Source organism: Piliocolobus tephrosceles, chromosome 12 (assembly GCF_002776525.5).
Source record: "Piliocolobus tephrosceles isolate RC106 chromosome 12, ASM277652v3, whole genome shotgun sequence".
NCBI classification, from domain to species: Eukaryota; Metazoa; Chordata; class Mammalia; order Primates; family Cercopithecidae; genus Piliocolobus; species Piliocolobus tephrosceles.
In genome coordinates, this window is record NC_045445.1 from 68,487,769 (window position 1) to 68,508,810 (window position 21,042).

Below are 21,042 nucleotides of genomic sequence, written 5' to 3' on the forward strand. Positions count from 1 at the left end.
TCCTTATTCTTTAGTTAATAGGGAAAAAAAAGAATTAATAACTATTGGGTATATACTCCGTGCTGGGCAATTTCAATATTATATCCTGGTTAATCCTAAAAAGGTGAAAAAAAAAATGGAAGCAGAGAGAAATTCAGTCATTTACTCAATAAATATTTATTGATTGCCTATTGCATTCCAGAAATTGCCCTAAGAACTGGAGGATACAGCAGTAAACAAAACAAGGTCCCAACCTTCTTCAACTTAAGTTCCTAGCTAGTGCAAAACCATTCAATTACAAAGGAGCAAAATTGGAACTGAAATTGAACAATAGAGAGGTGGGAGTGAAACATTTGCAAATGAAAGACAATTGATGATGGAGGTGAATTAGGATCTAATACTTACTTATGCACGCCCTTACCCACATGTAGTTACAAGAACAGATAAATTAGAAGTATATATGCAAATACGTAACATATTGGAAAAACTGAGCCTACCCTGTAAGATCTCATCAACATGACTGTGTTCAACTACAAACTTGTTCAACTTGTAGTTGAACACACTCATATCGATTTTTCTCTCAGGACAAAGTCCCAGCAGACAGTTGAAGAAAATGGTCATTTTAAATCATTTAAATCTTTCCATTATTGAGGAATGAAGCAAATTTCAAGTTTCACGATGCTTTGTAAATGAAAAGTAATCTAACTTGTTTTACAAACTAGCTTGAAAATCCTGTTTAGCTATATCCCTCATTTTATTTATCTAAGTAGATTCTTCTTTTGTTTGCTCTTTTAAATTCCCTCAGGAGAAGATTCTAGTTTAATTACAATATTTATAATAAGCTGAGCCTTCTAAACAGCAATTTCATCCTCTTTCACCTCCCAGCTTGTCTAATCTTTATTTATTTTTCCTGTAATTAAAATAATCTCAATCCACATGTTGCATTATGATTTTTTCTATCTCTGTTGAGTCTTCTTATTTTTTGTTGTTCCTGATCTCCATTTGTCATCATTTAATCTAAGGATTTATGCATTCTGGTTAACATCTGATCCAGAAATGAAGGAAATACATTTGTTCCATTAGTGGATATAATCCAATTAATACTAATCAATTTCATTAATTTTCCAGTGGTGAAGCTCCTGCTATGGGGAAGACACTATACAGTCTCTCAACAGAAAGGGAAATAAGACATGTTTCCCAAATTAAAGGAGCATACAGCTCTTATCAGGGAAAGAAATAAGACAGGTCCACAAATAGCTATGTAGAATACATGATGAGATGTAGGATAGATACCATGAAAGGACTACAGATAAATTATTATTGGAGTTCAGATGTCGGAGATAATACATTTGTTTGGGGGAAATCAGGGAAGGATTTATTATGGTATTTAAGGTATTAGTATGATTAATCTTGTTGTTAGTATTGTTTTACTACTAAGGAAATGAAAGTTTGAATAAGTGTAACTTGCTCAGGTCTTCTGATGCTAATTCATCACTCTATATCTTTTCTGACAGCTATTTTAGATGGTAGCTTTAACAAGATTCGATGACTTATTGGATACGGAGAAAAGTCAATATGACCCTAAGCTTTTTAGCTTGAGACACTGAGAGTAAGGTGACCCACTTAAAGTGATTGAAATGTGAGTGGGAGGAGAAGTAGATTTAGAAAAGGGTGAAATTTTGAGTTTTATTTGAACCAGTAGCATTTTAGGTGCATAGAAACAGAAAGACACCTAACAGGCAGTTAAAAAACAACTCAAAGGTCACATTTGACAGAGATGTGGGAATCATTCCTCTTAAAGGTATCGTTGAAGCTATGGGAATGAGTGAGATCACTAAGAGGTAATGGAGAAGATTGGGTCAGAACTTTGAGAAATGTCTACTTTAAGTGAACAGAAGGAAGGAGCCACTTTCACAGACAGAGGGGTTTTCAGCAAGAGATGTGAACACACCATAACTGAAGCAAATGCAAATATGGGGTGCTCAACCATCTCAAATGACCAAAAGGCCTAAGAAGATGAGGTTCGAGAAATAGAGTTTGACCATTAACAGTAATAAGAAAGGCTAAAGATGCAACAGAAAAAGTAGACAAATGGGATAATATTCTGGAAGACATAAGAAGGAATGGGATTCCAGGTACAGTTGGAGAAATGACTTCAGGAAAAAAGAGACAGAGAGAGAGAATGCATCTTTTTCCTTAAGTGGATGGAAGGAGCAGAAAAGAGAGATTTTTGAGATGTGCAGGAAAATAGAGAGATCTAATTAGATAGATTATCTTGGTTTTCACTGTAAATAGGAGGAGAAAGACGGAGTATAAGCACAGGAGTTGAGGAAAATGAAAATATTATCAACGTTATAAAGAATTTGATGAATACAAATATAACCACAAAGGTTGGAGGGTCTACTTGAAGTTGGATATCTTCAAATTGTAATGAGCCAAATCAGCAAATCTTTTTTTTTTTTTTAATTTTCCACCAAGGTTTTGGGGCCTGGGAACAGTAAAGTAGATGTTAGGATTATATATTTTGTTAGATGTGAGAATTACTGCCAGAAGTTCTAGCTGTTACAATTAAAATGATAAGATCTGCCACTTTGAAAACACCTATTAATTTTTAGGGTGGATCTGGCACCAATTCAAATGGACAGGTTGAGAAAAAGAAGGTGCCAAAATAGTAGAGTTGTCTAGCAGTTCATTTGTTGAGAAATCTAAAACTTCTGATTAAATTTATTTTGTTGACTTACTTTCACAGAATTGTTTATTTATATCAATTTTTGATTTACTTTCTTACAGATTTGGGGAAAATAATAGTCCCCTAAATTTGGAGGTGTTTTTTTTTCAGTAAGTCATTCAAGTAATATGACCAAAATATTCGAGACAGAATAAACATTGTTTGTGCCTAGGCCATCTTTTGTCTTGTAAAAAAAAAAAAGATTGTTCATCGTTTATAGTGAACTTCATTTCACAGAAAAAAAAAATTCATGCTTTTGCTAAATTTGTTTTCCCTCTCTTAGAGGATGGTTACATTCCTAAGATGAAGGTTCATATCATTCCTTCTCACTCAGTCATCTATTCACTCACTATGTGGTACTCAAGACAGTCAAAGTCCCTGCCCTCAGTAAGCCAACTTGTGTGTGTTTTTATAGAAAAGTTATAAGGGAATTATCAATATTATTTAAAACACAGTATGGATTTTAAATATTATATTACAATATTATTTAAAACAAATGTAATTTGTACATTAAAATTATAGATTAAGGGTACTTTAAAACACATGGTATTAATATTCTGCATTACCCTCCCTATGCTAAGAAAACTGAGCCTCTGATTAGGTTAATGGCCTACATGATTTTCTGCAGCACATAGGAGAAGGAAGAACTGAGATATAGGTTTTATGACTCCATGATTTCTCTCCCATTATACTTTCTTCCACTGATTTTAGTAGTCAAACCCAATGGATTTGTAGTAATCCAAATCCAATCCACTTTATAATTCTCATCTGTTGGCCACTTTGAAACATTTTTACCTTTGACTTCCTACTGCTTCTTGAAAATGACTCTTCCCTTAAATTACAATATTTTCTCTTCTAAGACCTCTTGAGACATGTCTAGTTCTATATTTGCTCTTCATTTGACTATTCAGCAATTGCCTGGCTTAATCTAGCACTAGTGAGCAGGTGATCTTGATATATATAATAGATCTGTAGCTTTCCACTCCCCACTTAGTTCCAGACCTGCGTTTTCACCTATGTGTTAAACATCTATATCTGAGTGGCTATCCAGACATTTTTTTGTAAAAGGGTCTCTTTGGGAGCTATTTGCAATCATTTGCCACATGTTAAAGGGATTACTATGCACTATGTAGTTTGCTAAGTGTTCTGGGGAATAAAAACATAGTCAGACCTAGATTCTTATTAGGAGCACATAAAATGCCTCAACATTTTCATTTTTGGTACCACGTAGTAGACTCCTCAGGTTCAAGATCTCAGAACAGTACCATCTTTGATTATTGGGATAATCTTACCAGTCTCCTCATCTGTACTCTTCCTCTAATTAATCTCCCTGAAGTAAACTTCACCTCATACCCCTGTTTAAAAGCACATAAAGACTTCTCACCACTTGAAGAACCAAGCCCTATCTGCTAAGTGTGTCCTAAACATATCTTACACTTTTCCAAACTTGGTGACTTTAATTGTTTTGTTTCCTTCACTTGGAATACCATTTTCTTTCGTTTTCTCATATTCAAAGACCACTTTAATCTTCTTTCAAATGCCACCAATCCAGGTACCCTACTAGAGCACCATCAGATGGAACTCAGTTTTTTTCCTCTGAACTCCATCCCGTAAGTTCTTTCTCTGTACATGTAAGGGCATCTGTCTCTTTCTACCTTGCATATATGTTTGTGTTCATATATTATCTAGATCAGGGATTGGCATATTTTTTCTGTAAAGAAACAGATAACAAATATTTTAGGTTTTGCTGGCCACATAGTGCCTTGGCCTTTGTTTTTTATTTATAGTCCTTTAAAATCTAACTTCCATTCTTAGCTTGAGGACAGAATAAAAATAGGCTATCTACCATAGTTTGATGAGTACTGATCAATAATAAATGCTCCTGGTAATAAAAAAGTCAGACTTATATTTTTATGCCTCAAAGCATGTAGCAAAGTACACTGTGCATAGCAAGCACTTAAGCATATGTTTCATGATTGCACATAACTACCATAGGGGCTCTTTTACAAAAAAAACCAAACACACACAAAATAGCTTCTAGGAAAATCTTTCTAAATATATCCAGCTTTAGATTTAACACTTCATCACCTAGTCAGATTTGGTCACTTATATATTTGTTTTACCAAAGTCCCCAAGGAACAGTTGGTTAAAACACCTTTTGCTCAAACTTAAATACAGTAAGTATGTAACTTTTGATTCAACAGCATCTTGCCTTTTAAACAATCAGTGTTTTGGTCCAGCTGCTCTATGAGTATTTGCAATAGCAGACTACAAAAATCCTAGTACGTTTTGTTGATTTTGAAATGTTCGTAAATACATTAATCAGTAACAGGCTTGCCTATGTGGTCTTCTATAGTATTCCCCTATATCACAAAATAAATGAATGCAAATTATGTTTCATAGAAAAACAACAAACAAAACAACCCCAGATCTCCCTACACAAGTAGACTTCAAATGAAAACTAAAGGAAGGGAAAAGAATATGGTGCATATGACATTTATTTTAGACTCCTAGTGTGATTCTTATTAGCTCTTCCCCAATTTCTTTCAGATTTTGGACATGTCACCAGCCTATATTTCATTGGCTGACGTATTCTAGGCACTCAGCTAATCTTACAGCAATTTAGTTGAATATATGGAGATAAAGTGGCTCTTAAAGCCTCTACTCTGCTCTTAATATTCAAAACATATGTTGTTCTGAGAGTCTTAGCCTTGATTATGATCACAATTAAGAATTGTACATTTCAAGGGCACCCAATTGAGTTGCAGAAAAAAATCTTTAATATATTTCTACCTACTTTGTGGCCTAGTCATGCTGAAATATGTTTATTTTGCATTTCTCCAACAATTTTTGCATAGAAAGAAATCTTCCAGTGAACCCAATTTAAATGAGATTGACCTCATGCTTGCGTACCTCAAAGGAAACTCATTATATCTTGCCTTAGGAACAGAGAGAAAATTATCTTTTCCACTCTCCACCAATCTCCACAAAAGACGTTATTAGGACTAGTAAAATGTACTAGGAGAAATCCAGATTGTTCTTTTTGATAAAGGGAACTACCTTTATTATTATTTCCTTGCATCTACCAACATTATTGGGATGTCATTCCACTCTCTTCCTAAGGACGGCCACTACCTCGGAGCCTATTAGACACTGGATATTTGCCTAATTTAACGTTACTCTGAAAAGACAACTTTCAAAACAAAACATATAATTTACTATCATTTTAGGAACCACTGTCTCAATTCCTAAGAGGAAGCCATTTCTTCCCAGGAAACAACGTTATTTATGAAAAAACAATAAGAAAAGTGGAGAAGCTAAATACTGATCAGGTAAGTAATGTTTGTTTTAAAACTTGTTTTTAAGTGTATAATTTTGAATTGTGAGTATTTTAATAGAGCTCAAGTGACATTCAACTGTGAAGTGCAAGGCAAGACCACCATGACTTATAATATGCTATGATATCTAGAACCCTTCATAGTATCCTTAATACTTTCATATCCAATTTTCATGTGAAGTATTATTGTCCTCTTTTTACTGAAAGAAAATTGAAACCAGGATATGTGAAGTCACATAGAAAATTAATGGCAGAATCTGAACTTAATATAGATATCCCAATGCCTTGTATGTTTTCCTTTAAACTGGTCCAACAAAAATCATAATTTAAAACATAATTTTGTTCTAATTCTTTTAATATAGAATGAATTTTAAATGAACAATACATAGGAACAGATATGTGAAATACCATATACTGTAAAAGATCTAGAAAACTAAAGCTTCTAGTACATTTAAAAAATTCTGTTACACTCAAATCGACAGACCAAGTATAAAACTGCAGCAAGGCCACAGTAATTCCATGGCATCTAGAGCCACAAGTCCTTCATGCAGAGTTGTTACTATAACGAACTGAGGTTTCATATTTCTCTTCTCAGTTCATACAAGCATGTCCAATCCAATGTCCAGGACTTGTCTGTTGGACATTCTTGAACTAGGGCAGTGTAGTTTCTCAGGGCTGCTGCAACAAAGTACCACAAACTGTGTGGTTTAAAACAACAGAAATTTATTGTCTCACAGTTCTGGAGGCCAGAAGTCTGAACTTACTGTGTTGGCAGGGCTATGTTCTCTCTGAAGCTGCCAGAGAAGGAACTCTTCCATTCCTGTCTCCTTGCTTTTGGTAGCCTCAGACATTCCTTGGCTTGTAGATGCATCACTGCAGTACTTTGTCTTCCTATGGAAACTTTCCTGCGTGTCTTCACATCATCTTCCGTCTATGCATGTTTGTTTCTGTGTCCAAATTTGCATTTTTATAAGGACACCAGTCATATTGTATTAGGGCCATCCTAATGACTTGATTATCTCTATAAAGACTCTGTCTCTAAATAGAGTCACATTCTGAGTTACTGGAGTTAGGACTTCAGCATATCTTGGCTGTGGGAGGGTACAGTTCGACCCATAATAGGCAGTTAAAATACTATAAAATCAGTTTTGATAACAATATCATTTTTTATATGCAAATCAAACTGACTAAAAAAATTGTATCTTTTCCTTTTTGAACTTTTTGGCATAAGAACTCATTTTATTTTTATGAGCACTTGTGGACATACCAGATTCATAGGAACTAATACGTTATTACTTATTTGTGTTCAGTTAAAATGAAGCAAACTTTCAGAATCATAAACATGCAAATCTTTAACATTTTGGTTTGCTTGGAAAGCTAGATACAGTCTGAAGGGTTTGCTATGATCTGTATTGAACACATACCTTACAGAGGAACAGCGGAATATTTCTGGACCTTATGATACCAAGTAGAAAAAATTTCATGAAATGTACCTATTTTTCAAGGAGCGTTTTCCTTTATAACAAATCAAATTATAACATCTGTCCTTTATCCACCTGGGCTACAGAAAATAAGTTTGACACGTTTTAAATAGTAAGGAATGTTAGAGGCAAATCATTTCATGCTGTTTCTGGCTTCTTATTTTCAAGAGAACAAATAGTATTTCTAATTATTGGACTCTAGAGTAAAAGATTGAATATCTTGTACATTGTTGCTGTGCAGCTGGAACAACTAAAGACTAGCTCCTTTAAGAGAATACTGCAGCTATTTACAGTTAACTTGAGTATTTACTTGTTTATGCCCACTTTTTCTTATTAATTACTTAAACAGTTTGGGAACTGCCATGAAAGCTACCCAATGTAAAAGGAACCATGCAGATAGAGCAAACTTCAATTGCTTTGTCCTAGTAGTTCCCTCAGTGATGGAGATAAACTAGGACAATCTGAGTAAAGCCGAAGTCTGGATGAACCTGTTTACCGTCACATGTGACCAAATCAAATAGGACTAGCTCTTAGGAGATGAGAACTGTTCAAGAAAAAAGAGATCTTTGTAGTGGAAGGGTGGTAAAGTGGTGCCAGGTGCAAGATAACTATCCAATTCATATGATTTGTACTCATCATAATTCTTTTTACTCTATCAAAAAGGAAAAACAATATGACAAATCAGAAATGTTTGATTTTTTTTGGACTTTAAAAATTCAGCTTATTATGTATTTTAAAAATATGATGAATATATGAACATTTTGCTTTAGAAAAAGAACTTTACTAGTCAGGTGTAAGAATTAAAAACTGAAAACCTGCTAAGACCTCAGTGGTACCAGCAAATGGTTCATAGGCCAAATGGGCTCAGGTAAACTGCAAGGCACCACAGATGACGGGAATGTCAGTGTTCTATTCAAGAGACAACTGATACACTAACAAAGGAGTTTTTGTTTTTTTTTTTTTTTTAGACGGAGTCTCACTCTGTCCCCCAGGCTGGAGTGCAGTGGCGGGATCTTGACTACTGCAACCTCCGCCTCCTGGGTTCATGCCGTTCTCCTGCCTCAGCTTCCTGAGTAGCTGGGACTGCAGGCGCCCGCCACCACGCCCGGCTAATTTTTGGTATTTTTTAGTAGAGATAGGATTTCACCATGTTAGCCAGGATGGTCTCAATCTCTTGACCTCGTGATCCACCCGCCTTGGCCTCACAAAGTGCTGGGATTATAGGCATGAGACACCGTGCCCAGCCAGGAAGATTTTTAAGAAACAGGTTTTGTTTTCTTTATTGCCCTCTAGTGATGTGTGCTTTCCAAGAGTTTCCTAACTTGCTTTGTGAGGAACATACTGTTTTGTTTTATTCCTTCAGGAGAGGTTCTATTTCAATAGCCTACAGGCTCTCCAATGAGTGATAGTCATCTCAGACTATCAGTGTAATTTTACCTCATTCCAATATATGAAGATATTTTGTAACATAAAAGATAATAATAATGTAACATACATTCACCCCAAAAATTCCTACACTGTAAAGATTTTAGTGCTAGTATATGTACAAAGTGTGTAATATTTGAAAAGAGTCTAGAGAAAATGATACCATGAACTTATTCTATGACCTTTATTATCTTTATATTTACCAAGGCAACTTCTATTTGTAAAATGTGTTTGTTATATATATTTCATTTTTTCAAAATATTTTTTGTATACATGAAAAGGTAATTTTTATACATGGAAAAATTTTAAAGTATAAAAAACATTGAGAGACATAAAAAGAGCATTGAAAGATATATGGTGACAAATAAATCTCTTTATCCGGACACTTTTGTCCCCAGTTTCTCCTCCCAGAAGCAGCTACTCTTAAAACTCTTTTGGTCTATGCATTTCAAAGCAGTTATATATGTTTGTAAATGTATATGTCACTTTTAAAAAATGTTACAGCAGAAAGAGTATACTATTTCATTCTTTTGCACTTTGTTTTTTTTTTCATTTAATATAGCTTGAAAATTGTTTCATATAAAAATTTAAAATATGGAGTGTTTTGCTGTATTAATATAGGTCAACTTTCCATAGTCAAAAGGATATAGTGCATTGCATTTATACTTTCAAAATTAATTGTATGTGCATACATATAACACTGTGATTCAAAATACAGTACGATTCTTTTGAAAACAGGCTTGCAGATAGTCTCTTATCGAAGTAGAATAATCACAAGATAAGAAAGCAAATTCAAGTATGCCTGAAATCCCCCAAACTAAAATAACTAGATATCTTTTCTTAGTCTGTGCTCTATACTTACCAGAAAAAAAGCCATGACAAATAAGCAGATAACAACGATTCAGTTTAAAAACAACAAATTCCAGAATATCTTGGGGTCAGTGCAAATTCAGTCTAATATCCTAAAAGAAGTCTAAGCTGGAAATCATGAGTTCCAGTCCCAAGTTTGCCATTAATTAATTGTGTTATTATGAGCAAATTCTCTTACTTTTCTAGATCTCAGAGTTTTTTTTCCATCTGAAAAATTAGTAGGGTAAATGATAAAGTTGATGATTATGAAAATTATGATGATGCAATCATAATAATAATGTTTGTTACTCACCTACTTTGTAGTAATCAACCTATAGACATTAGTTTATTTACTCCTCATAGCACCCCAATGGAATATGTACCATCTTCACTTTTATAAATGGGAAAATGGAGGCTCATAAAGGTTGCATACACAGTTTCTCAAGATCAGAGTTAGTGATAAAATCAGAGTTAGAATCCATGTTTTCTAGGTCTGAAGTTTCAGTGGCTGGATTTTTTTATCTTTTTAAGAAATTTATCCTTAAGTTTCACAAGGATAAGAACTTTGCTCCCCACCCACTGTGACTCTAATATGCTTCCTGACATTGATAATCACTATACTATATTATTTTTTCATTTTAAATTTATCTATATCTTCAGTATTATCGTGTTTTATGTAATTAGATTCTGAAGTGCCTACTGAATCATCAAAGTAATACTAATATTAATATTCATTATGATTTTAGTGTTAAGTATAGCTAGAATATTAATTTAATTAGAACATGCAATGCCTTGGCCAATCTAGATAAGTATTTGGGTGGTCACGACAACCTGATCAAGTAAAAGCAGAATTCAATACAAATTTTCCCAATGAAAAAAATGAAAAATTATCACTAGTTAAAACTATAAATCCTAGGGTTTGAATTGTAGTGAAAGAAAACATTAAGTTTTAAAAAAAATGGTTTCAGTTGTTTTTCTTGATTAGTAATGTTTATCCTAAGTGGCTGTTTTTGGCATGCATATATGTCTTAGGAGTGCCATCCTCAGGCTCATTGCCATCATCACATTGTCCACCAGCCCCAGGTCATCCACTCTGCACACTGGCAACAACCTGATTCTAGCCAGCAAATCCAAGCCATCACAGGAAATGATCCAATTTCTACACATATTGGAAATGAACTGTGCCATAGTGGATCAAGCCAGATTTGTGAGCAGGTAAGACCAATCAGGTGATTCCTTAACAAACAGAAATAACGTTCTTGAACTCTTCTCGTACCACTGTGCAGGTACCTGCTCCTATTAAATTTTCATCAAAATACTGAGAAGTTATACCACTGGTATTTGTGCCTTGTCATAGCATTTTTAGAACAAATCTTCCCATCTTCTCTCAGAAGACAAAACAATTCAGGTCCATTAAGACATTAAATCTATGAGGTTAGTTATGAACTGGTTAATGAATACCTAATTTGTAGCGGATCTTCAGTTCTAAAATGGGCCCAATAGTTGCGCAATGTTAAATATTTTCATGAGGTATCATATTTAAATGCACAATAAATTGGAAGTTATATTATCTAAGATGATTTCAATGGTCACATTTCACAAACTGGTATTTACTTCCTGTATGTCTTCTTTGAGAATATATACATACTTTCTGTATGTTTTCTTTGAGAATATATTATTTGACTTGAGAATCAAGTCAAAATATGTATAGATTTTATTATGTATCACATTGACAAAATAGAAACTAGAACTTAGTTGCTAAGGAGAAATCTCATATAATACAATTCTTGGTAATTTATGTTATGAAGACTTTGGAATCTTGTAAACATCTGCTATACAAGTGTTGAAGGAAAAATATTTTCTTGTATCTTGGTAAAACTAACATTAATAACTAGAACAATAGGGAATCAACCATCACTTGTATTTTTCTAGATCTCCCATTGACCTCTTTCATAGGCACCTCTTACTAAGAGACAAAAGAAAATAAGAAAAAATAAAGAAGGAGCCAGCCCACATAAGAATTTGTTGTATATTAAATATGCATGAGATTATTTCTAAGAACTGAAATTTTGAAATATACATTCTGACCACATTAGTCAAAAAGAACTACAAAAGATTTAAAATCCATGTTTTGTCAATCTAAGAAAAGCCTAGAGCCAGGTTCAGTGACTCACATCTGCATTCCCAGGACTTTGGTATGCCAAGGTTGGAGTATCTCTTGAAGCCAGCAGTTCAAGACAAGCGTGGTCAACATAGTGAGACCCTTGTCTCTACATTTTTTAAAGTTTTCTAATTTAAAAAAAAAGTCTAAAAATGTCTTTCTTCTGTATATCTGCATAGAAACATTGGCCTCTAGGATAACTCATAGAATATAATCCAGAAGGTATTGAGTATTTACCTTAAGTGAATTAGATACAACCATAAGACAACCATTTTATTAGATTAGATCATTTGAAATTGTCATTTTTGTAGGTTGAAACTGGCATAATAGCAACAATTTTATACAGTTCAGCCTAAGCCTTAACTTTGCTTTGCCTTAGTTTCCTCTAATAGGGGAAAGTGGCAGACACATATAAAAGCGTAATACAAACCAAAGCGTTTTCAGTCATAAAAGAGGAAGAAGCAACACACTTTGGGAACAAAAGAGTGAAGAAATTAATTTTAGCTGAGAGATCGAGGAAGGCTGTGTTGAGGAGGAAGTAATTTACCTGGGCTTTGAAAGATGGGCAGAATTTCCATATATGGTATTGTGATATTGCATGGAAATAATATCCTAGAAGAGGGAATCACATACACAAAGTTACAGATTTGGGAAAGTAAATTCTGGGTTTCAGAAAAAGTTAGGGGTTTTATTTTTATGGCATGAAAGACATGTGACAAGGAGTATTACGGTGTAGTGTTAATATGATGCATTAAGGCCAGGTCATGAGATTCTCAAGTGTTAATTTTAAAACTTTGGGCTTTCTTTAGTAGGGAATGGAGGATGAGTGAAGGTTGCTGAGTAGGAGAATACTAATAGATACTATGGCTAGCATATTAATTTTCTTCTTACAACGATCAGATTAGGAAGGTGCTATTGTTGTCCTTATTGCTCATATAAGGTAACCGAGTTTCAAAGAGTTTAAAATATGTGCAAAGGCTTACACAGCTAGCATGCGGTAGAGCCAAGATTTATACATATGTAGGCTGACTCCAGAGCCCATTGATAGTTCCTCCTTGAATTTGGGTCATTTATGTGGAGAGTCCTTGAGCAATAGCATAAACATAAAGAAAGTACTTGGTTAAGAAGAGTCTGACACAGGGAAGGTATTGGTGATAGAAAGCAGACTACTTTCAGGGTATGGAGACCTGAGTTCTTGTCCTAACTCTGTTCCTCTCAAGCTATATGTTCTTAGTAATACAAAATCTCTCAGCAACATCCTCATCCATAAAATACTAAATAAAAATATGTGCTGGAAATTTTTTATAAACCACAAAGTCTACAACTTGAAAAAAATCAGTGGGGAAAACTTTGCAAAGAAAATATTATTAGAAGCTATTTCAATAGTCTAGGTGTAAAACAAAGTAGAATAATGACAATAGAAATGATAGGAGGGACAATTATCAGAGACGGGAACTATATGACAGGATTAAGAGTTTGTCCAGTGGCAACAGTAATGTTATGATATTCTTTTCCCAGCTTAGTACATCTAATAATACATTTGACGAGACTATATGTTGTCTACTCAGTAAAGGGGCAGAATTGGGTAACTAATATATCACTTTTTATTATTCATACTGTAGTTTGAGATTTCTATGTAGCTTTTGTAAAGGCTGGAGGATTTTTTTCTTTATTTTTATTAAATTCTGCTTTTTTCCATTTTAGATAATCTCTTTTTTCATTGTACTTTAAGTTCTTGGATACATGTACAGAGCGTGCAGATTTGTTTACATAGGTATAAATGTGCCATGGTGGTTTGCTGCACCCATCAACCTGTCATCTACGTTAGGTATTTCTCCTAATGCTATCCCTCCACAGCCCCCAACCCCCAGTTTTTTCAATATTTTATAAGGATGAAGTTGAAGTGCTGCTGAAAATAGAATAGGCCCTTGGAAGCACTAGTCTGTTGGAAGCTTAGAGTTAGTAATTTCACTTGTATCGATTACATTGGATTGGGTCCGTTCCTGCTCAGAGTGATGACAGGGTAACCTGCTTGTGCAGATCCCATGGACAAAGGAGGGAATTCTCCCATCTAGGCTCCTTGGTGTTTACATGTCCCCCGTCGTGATATGTGGGTGGAAGAGTATCTTTAAAGAGTAATACGCAGATATAGGTTAGGCTGTTTTAAAACTAAAGTAGGACCCATTTTCCCCATTTTCACAGTTTGTGTTTAGAGTTAAATTGTAGTTTGGAAGGAGCATGGTAAAGAGGAATAGAACACAGGCATTCAATTTAATTATCTGAATTTATAAAACCTGACCTTGCTGAGCTGTATGACCTTCAGCAATAGACTTAGCTGGACTGAACCTCAGTTTCTACATCTCTAAAAGGGGAAGAATCATACTTTAATGTACAATATATCCTACAAAAGGATTAAATGAGATAAAATATGTAAAGCATCTATCTTAGTGTCAAGTACATAGCAGATGCTGAAATTAATCTTTGATTATTGATCTTCTTCCACAACTCTGGGTCGCAAATGTTTCAAATCACCAATATAAGAAATTAGTTTCATTGTAAGACTATTTTTAGATGAAATTAGATCATCTTTAAAGTACTTTCCCCAAAGTGAAAGGCATTAAAAATATTTTTCAAAATCAGATATCTAAAAATGTGGCTTTAAAAATTCTATAAAATTAATTTATGTACATTTTCCATGGTCCTCCCTAGTAATATCACCTTTCTGATTTCAAATTCAAAATATTACAAGTCACGTATACTTTCCTGAAGAAATTAAGGATAACATACTGTGATCATTTTCCTGTCATTAGCAAGGAACAGATAATTTTACACCTGTTGATGACAGGGAAAAGCTCAGCTGAACTCATTTTACAAGTTGTCATATAGGTGGCGTTTGTAAGAAATATTCAAATAAGTGTATATAGTGTGTGTACAACTCTCTTCCACTTGGCTTGAGGATTCAGGGAATTCTTTTGTAGTCATGGGAAGATGTAAAGGGAACAGTCCTGATCACCTGGATTGTGCTATTGCCAATGAAAAATACTCCAATTTGTGATGTGATGCCTTTAATGAATTGACAAAAACATCATATCTTAGTGTCAGGTGCTTTTTCTGGCACGTCTCTGGGAAGCTCGCTATAATGTTTATTTTAACATGTCATTTACCAATGATAGAATTTCAGGGCTGGTTAGTTCAATAAACTCAGCAGTTCTGTCTATCTCCTCACTCATTAACAGGTGGCTCAAGTTCCTCTCCATATTTATTGCCCTCTTCAACCCCATTACTGAAAATGAGTGCCTTTTATGTAAACTTCTATTCCCTGCTGTTGCTTCCACAAATTTAATTAGTGTCCATTTGGGGCCTATCTTTTTCCCAACACTACCTTATCTGTCTTCTGCAACCTCTGCAACCTCTTGCTGTGAAACCTTTTTGAACTACTGTTTTACGGCAAACTCAACTTTATTTTTAACACATTGTTACTTATTTGCTGTTTTAGAAATCAGTTTTTTTAGTTAAAGTAATATATATGCGTAGTTTAAAAGGCCAAATAGTAGTAAAAGGCATATAACAAACAGCAATTCCCTGTCCCTACCCTCTTCACCACCCAGAGCTGATCCCCAGAGGCAACCATTTTCAATTGTTAGCTTTGTTTTGTGATATTTACTTGCATTTAGCTAAATTGCTATATATAAAGCTAAATGATATGCATGTATTTTTAGTATGCATAAACTTACAGTATGCATATACTTAATGCTGCTATGTCTTGATTTACCAGTGGTATATATTATCTATTAATAATTCTGACACACGAAGGTTTAATTCTATTAATCTCTCATCCAACTGTTTTCATCCCTTCCATCATCCCAATATAGTTAAATCTCCATTTATTTTTGGTAAATCAGTGTTCAGCGTTTATATTATTATTGCTATAAAATATCATTTACTGCTGAACCAAATTGTGTATTATTTTGCTTCTTTTATTAGCACAACTTTTTGCTGGTGTTAATAATTCTCTAATTTATTTCATTTGCTTGTTTTTTTGTGTATCTATTGTTAATTCTTTTCTCAATACACAAATGCTGTGGTTCCTATTGATCAATTATCCCTTACTAACCTTCTACTCTCCTTGAAACTCTGTAATCCATATACACCACCCACCTTGGTTTGAATTATCACTCTCTACTGACATTTTGGTCACTCTCTCTTTTTTTTTTTTTTTTTTTTTGAGACGGAGTCTCGCTCTGTCGCCCAGGCTGGAGTGCAGTGGCGCCATCTCGGCTCACTGCAAGCTCCGCCTCCCGGGTTCATGCCATTCTCCTGCCTCAGCCTCCCGAGTAGCTGGGACTACAGGCGCCCGCCATCTCGCCCGGCTAGTTTTTTGTATTTTTTAGTAGAGATGGGGTTTCACCATGTTAGCCAGGATGGTCTCGATCTCCTGACCTCATGATCCGCCCGTCTCGGCTTCCCAAAGTGCTGGGATTACACACTTGAGCCACCACGCCCGGCCTTGGTCACTCTCTTAACAGTTTCATCAGCCAATTTACAATCTTCACTCCACTTCCTACTGAATCTAGAATCATCTATAAGAATTTCACCACCCACATCAGTACCCTTTCCCACACTGTCTTCATGGTTCTTCCTCACTCTCAATTTCTTCATTTCTACGTCTTTAGTTCATATAGCCTTTGGCCAGTCTTTGAATTTATATCTTCACTTGAAACTGTTTAACCTAGGATTCTGAATGTCTCTTTCTCTTGCCATCACATTCTTATTTTATCTCTTACTCTCTCATTTCTGTTTAACGTCACCTTCACCAAACTCTCCAGCCCTCAATTCTAAGCCACAGTGGTTTCCATTGTCAACCAGTTCAGCAATGATCTTGCTAGAAGCCCTTCTCCTTTTACTGTCATCACTTTGCTGATCCTTTGCTTTGTAGAGACTGCCATCCACCTTCTGTGCCCCTAGATTTTGACTTCTTTGTATCCTAGAGAAAGTCTTCAGACTAAACCAATTTAGTCTATACAGATTGTCTCGGTCTTTCTGGACCACTATTGTTAAACAGCCTTTTTAATAGTTTCTAATCAAGTCATTACCAGTCTTCAATGTCTAATTCTTATCTTTCCCACCCTGCTCATACTCCAAATCTCACTGCTGCTGTCTCCCTCTCTGCAGGTAGCCTTGCCTTCTACTAACAATAGGTGGTGGAACTCAAACTTTAGTGTGCACCAGAATCAGTTGGAAGAATTATTTAAGGAGAGATTGCTGGGGCGTGAAAATCTGCATTTTCAAGTTCCCTGGTTATCCTAATGCTATTTTACTGGTCCAGGGACCACAATTTTGGTTCACCACATGAATTCCTTCAATGCTCCACTTTACTGAAAAATTTTTCTATACCATCAGCAAACTTCTGATTCTTTTGATCTTCAAGAATTAAGACTCTAACTTTGTGATCAGGGGACTCCCTTTGTGACCCTACAATTCTATTGACTTATAATCTCATCTCTTTTGTTCCCTTCATCTGAAAAATTTCCAAAGGAGGGAGACATACTCTCAGATGCCATTTTCTCACTATTCACACATTCCTCAACACTGCAAACCAGATTCTAGCTTCACTATGTTCCTGAAAGTGATTTTATTGACCTCCAAGTTGCCAAATCCCACTTACTTTTCTTGACTCTAATTTTGTTTCAGTTCTACTGCATTTAGTACTGCTTATCTGTTCTATTCTTGATATATTTCTTTCCATTATACTGTACTGCTGCTTCTATGACTTCTTCTCAGGCACTTCTTCCTTCCTTCATCAGGACCTCTTCTCCAAGGACTCATTCTTGGCTCCTGATACGGTTGGGCTGTGTACCCAACAAAATCTCATCTTGAATGCTCATGTGTTGTGGGAAGGACCAGGTAGGAGGTAACTGTATCATGGGGGCAGGTCTTTCTCATGGTGGTCTTGTGATAGTGAGTCAGTCTCATGAGATCTGATGGTTATTTACTTGTCTTAGTATTTAACATCATTTTTTACTGTTCTCTCTGCTTTGCTACTCCACACCTAATCAGTTGTCATAGTTTGATGATTCTTTCTTCATACAACCTCTCTCATACAGCTGAAAGTTAGATTTTCTTCTTGGAACTCTTAGCATTTGATCTGTAGCTCCCATTAGAGCCCTTGTTGCAGAATTCCCATTGTTTATGAGAAAAAGGTTTGTAAATTCTTGATACTCACTTTGTAGTACAAGAAAATGTCATACATTTTATTTTCTCATGAGAAAGAATAATTGAAACTGTTACAAATGTTATTATTCAATCACTTATACCCATTATAAAATTACAACCCAAACCACCTACATTGTTTTTAATTGGTTGGGAAAAGAAGAATGTCAAACTGGAAACACACACACACACGCACTCACACACACACACACACACCCCAAAAGGAAGTGAGAATAGCTTTGAATAAGTTTCACTAAGTCCATTTCAGTGTGATTTGTTAAAGCACCTCTTAAAACTCGTGCTTTTCCCTCTATTCTGCTTAATATGTAGCTCCAATTTTATCATTTATTGTAAGCAACATTTTCACTACTTACTTACCTTGAAAGATTAGGCTGTTAAAAGGGATGTCCTTAATATTTCTTTTGATGAACAAGATGAGTTGATGCAGAATCAGCATTATTATTATTTTTATGGTGATAAAAATACTTCTATCTAACAAATGTTTACTTAGGACTTATTATATCCAGGTACTATGCTGGGCACTAGAACTTAAAAAACAACAGTATCTCTACTCCCAGGTAATTGAGAGTCTTATAGAAAATGAGACAATTGCCTTTTATTTCTTCTGTCATTCCGGCAGCAAACTGTACATATGCCTTAAATTAAAGAAAATTATTTGCACAATTGTTTAAAAATTTACTGAGCACTTTTCCCCTTATTTAATTTTATTTGATGCCTCCTGCAATACTAAATTGCCTACATAATACAGTTGAAAAAAAACAGGTACAGAGAAGATAAGCAATTTACTTAACTCACAAATGGGAAATGGAAACTCCACATTTGTTCTCAAATTCAATTATTTTTTCATTACAACATTTTACTATCTATATTTCTTCACGTAGAAAGTTTAATTAGTTCTTTATTTCAAGTACAGAACTGTTATGGTTAAAGAAGTCTTCATTTTAGAATTGTGACTATTGTACAGTACATTCAATTCAGTGACAACATGTGTTGAAAATCTAATATGAACCAGGAGGTGGGGCAAGATGGACAAAGAGAAGCTTCCACCAATTGTCCTCCCTGCAGGAACACCAAAATTTAACAACTAGTTACATACACAAAAAAGTATTTTAATAAGAACCAAAAATTAGGTGAGTGATCACAGTACCTAAATGTAACTTCATATCACTGAAAGAGGCACCGATGAGGGTAGGAAAAACAGTCTTGAATTGCTGATGCCACCCTGACAGAGGCTGTGTGGCAGGGAGAGAGAATCTGTGTGCTTGAGGGAGGGAGAACATAGTAAGTGTGGGACTTTGCATTGGAACTCAGTGTTGCTAAAATTGGGCAGAACTCAACCGACTTCAAATTGTACTGCAGAGTTCCAGTAACCTGGTAAAATAGCCTTGTAATGGCATAAAACAGACACATAGATAAATGGAATAGAATAGAGAACCCAGAAAGAAATTCATGCATCTATAGTGAACTCATTTTCAACCAAGGTGCCATGAACACGCATCGGGAAAATGACAGTCTCTTCCACAAACTGTGCTGGGAAAACTGGGTATCCATATGCAAAAGAATGAAATTAGGCCTCTATCTCTCACCGTATACAAGAATAAAATCAAAATGGACTAAAGACATAAATCCAATACCTCAAACTATGAAACTACTACAAGAAAACATTGAGGAAACGATCCAGGACATTGGACTGGGCAAAGATTTCATGAGTAATAACCCAGAAGCACAAACAACCAAAGCAAAAATGAACAAATGGGATTACATCAAGTTAAAATCTTCTGTACAGCTTTTAACTTGTGAAGAGACAACCCACAGAATGAAAGAAAATATTTGCATACTACCCATCTGACAATGAGGTAATAACCAGAATATATGAGGAGCTCAAACAATAGGGAAAAAATCTAATAATTTAATTTTAAAAAATGGGCCAAATATCTGAGTAGAGATTTCTCAATAGAAGGTGCACAAATGGCAAACAGGATATGTAAAAATGTGCTCAGCATCATTGATCATCAGAGAAATGCAAATCAAAACTACAGTGAGAGATTATCTCACTCCAGTTAAAATGGATTTTATCCAAAAGGCAATAACACGTGCTGGTGAGTATGTGGATAAAAGGGAACCATAGTACACTGCTGGTGGGAATGTAAATTAATGCAACCACTATGTAGAACAGTTTGGCGGTTCCTCAAAAAATTAAAAATAGAGCTACCATATGATCCAGCAATTCCACTGCTGGGTATATACACAAAAGAAAGGAAATAACCAACATTTGGAAGGAATCTAAAAATTTTATTTATCCAACAGTCTAATGGATAAAGAAAATTTGGTACATATACACAATGAAGTACTATTTAGCCATAAAAAGAATGATATCCTGTCAGTTACAACAACATGAGTGGAAAAGGAGGACATTACGTTAAGTGAAATAAGCCAGGCACAGAAAAACAAATATCACATGTTTTCACTTATTTGTGGAAACTAAAATATAAAACATTTGAACTCATGGAGATAGAGAGTAGAATGATGGTTACCAGAGGTTGAGAAGGGTAGTGGGGCGGGGGTGAGAGAGTATTAGGGATTGTTAATGGGCACAAAAAGAATTAGAAAGAATAAGATCTAGTATTTGATAGAAAAACAGTATAACTATAGTCAACAATAATTTAATTGTACATTTAAAAATAACTAAAAGAGCATTATGAGTTGTTTGTAACACAGAGAAAGGATAAATACTTAAGGCGATGGATACCCCATTTACCCTGATGTGATTATTACATATTGTATGCCTGTATCAAAATATCTCATATGTCCCATAATTATGTACATCTGCTATATATGCACAAAAATTAAA

The 21,042-nt window shown here is 34.9% G+C and overlaps 1 protein-coding gene across 2 annotated transcripts in view; it reads left to right on the top strand.

Moving 5' to 3' along the window:
- The window catches only part of POF1B (POF1B actin binding protein), a 122,964-nt gene that overhangs the window by 26,058 nt on the left and 75,864 nt on the right, over window positions 1-21,042 (top strand). For both annotated transcript variants that reach the window (XM_023202355.1, XM_023202354.1), the window contains exons 5-6: window positions 5,938-6,039; window positions 10,832-11,014. In XM_023202355.1, the coding sequence (XP_023058123.1) occupies window positions 5,938-6,039; window positions 10,832-11,014 (285 nt within the window). The remainder of the gene's footprint in view (window positions 1-5,937; window positions 6,040-10,831; window positions 11,015-21,042) is intronic.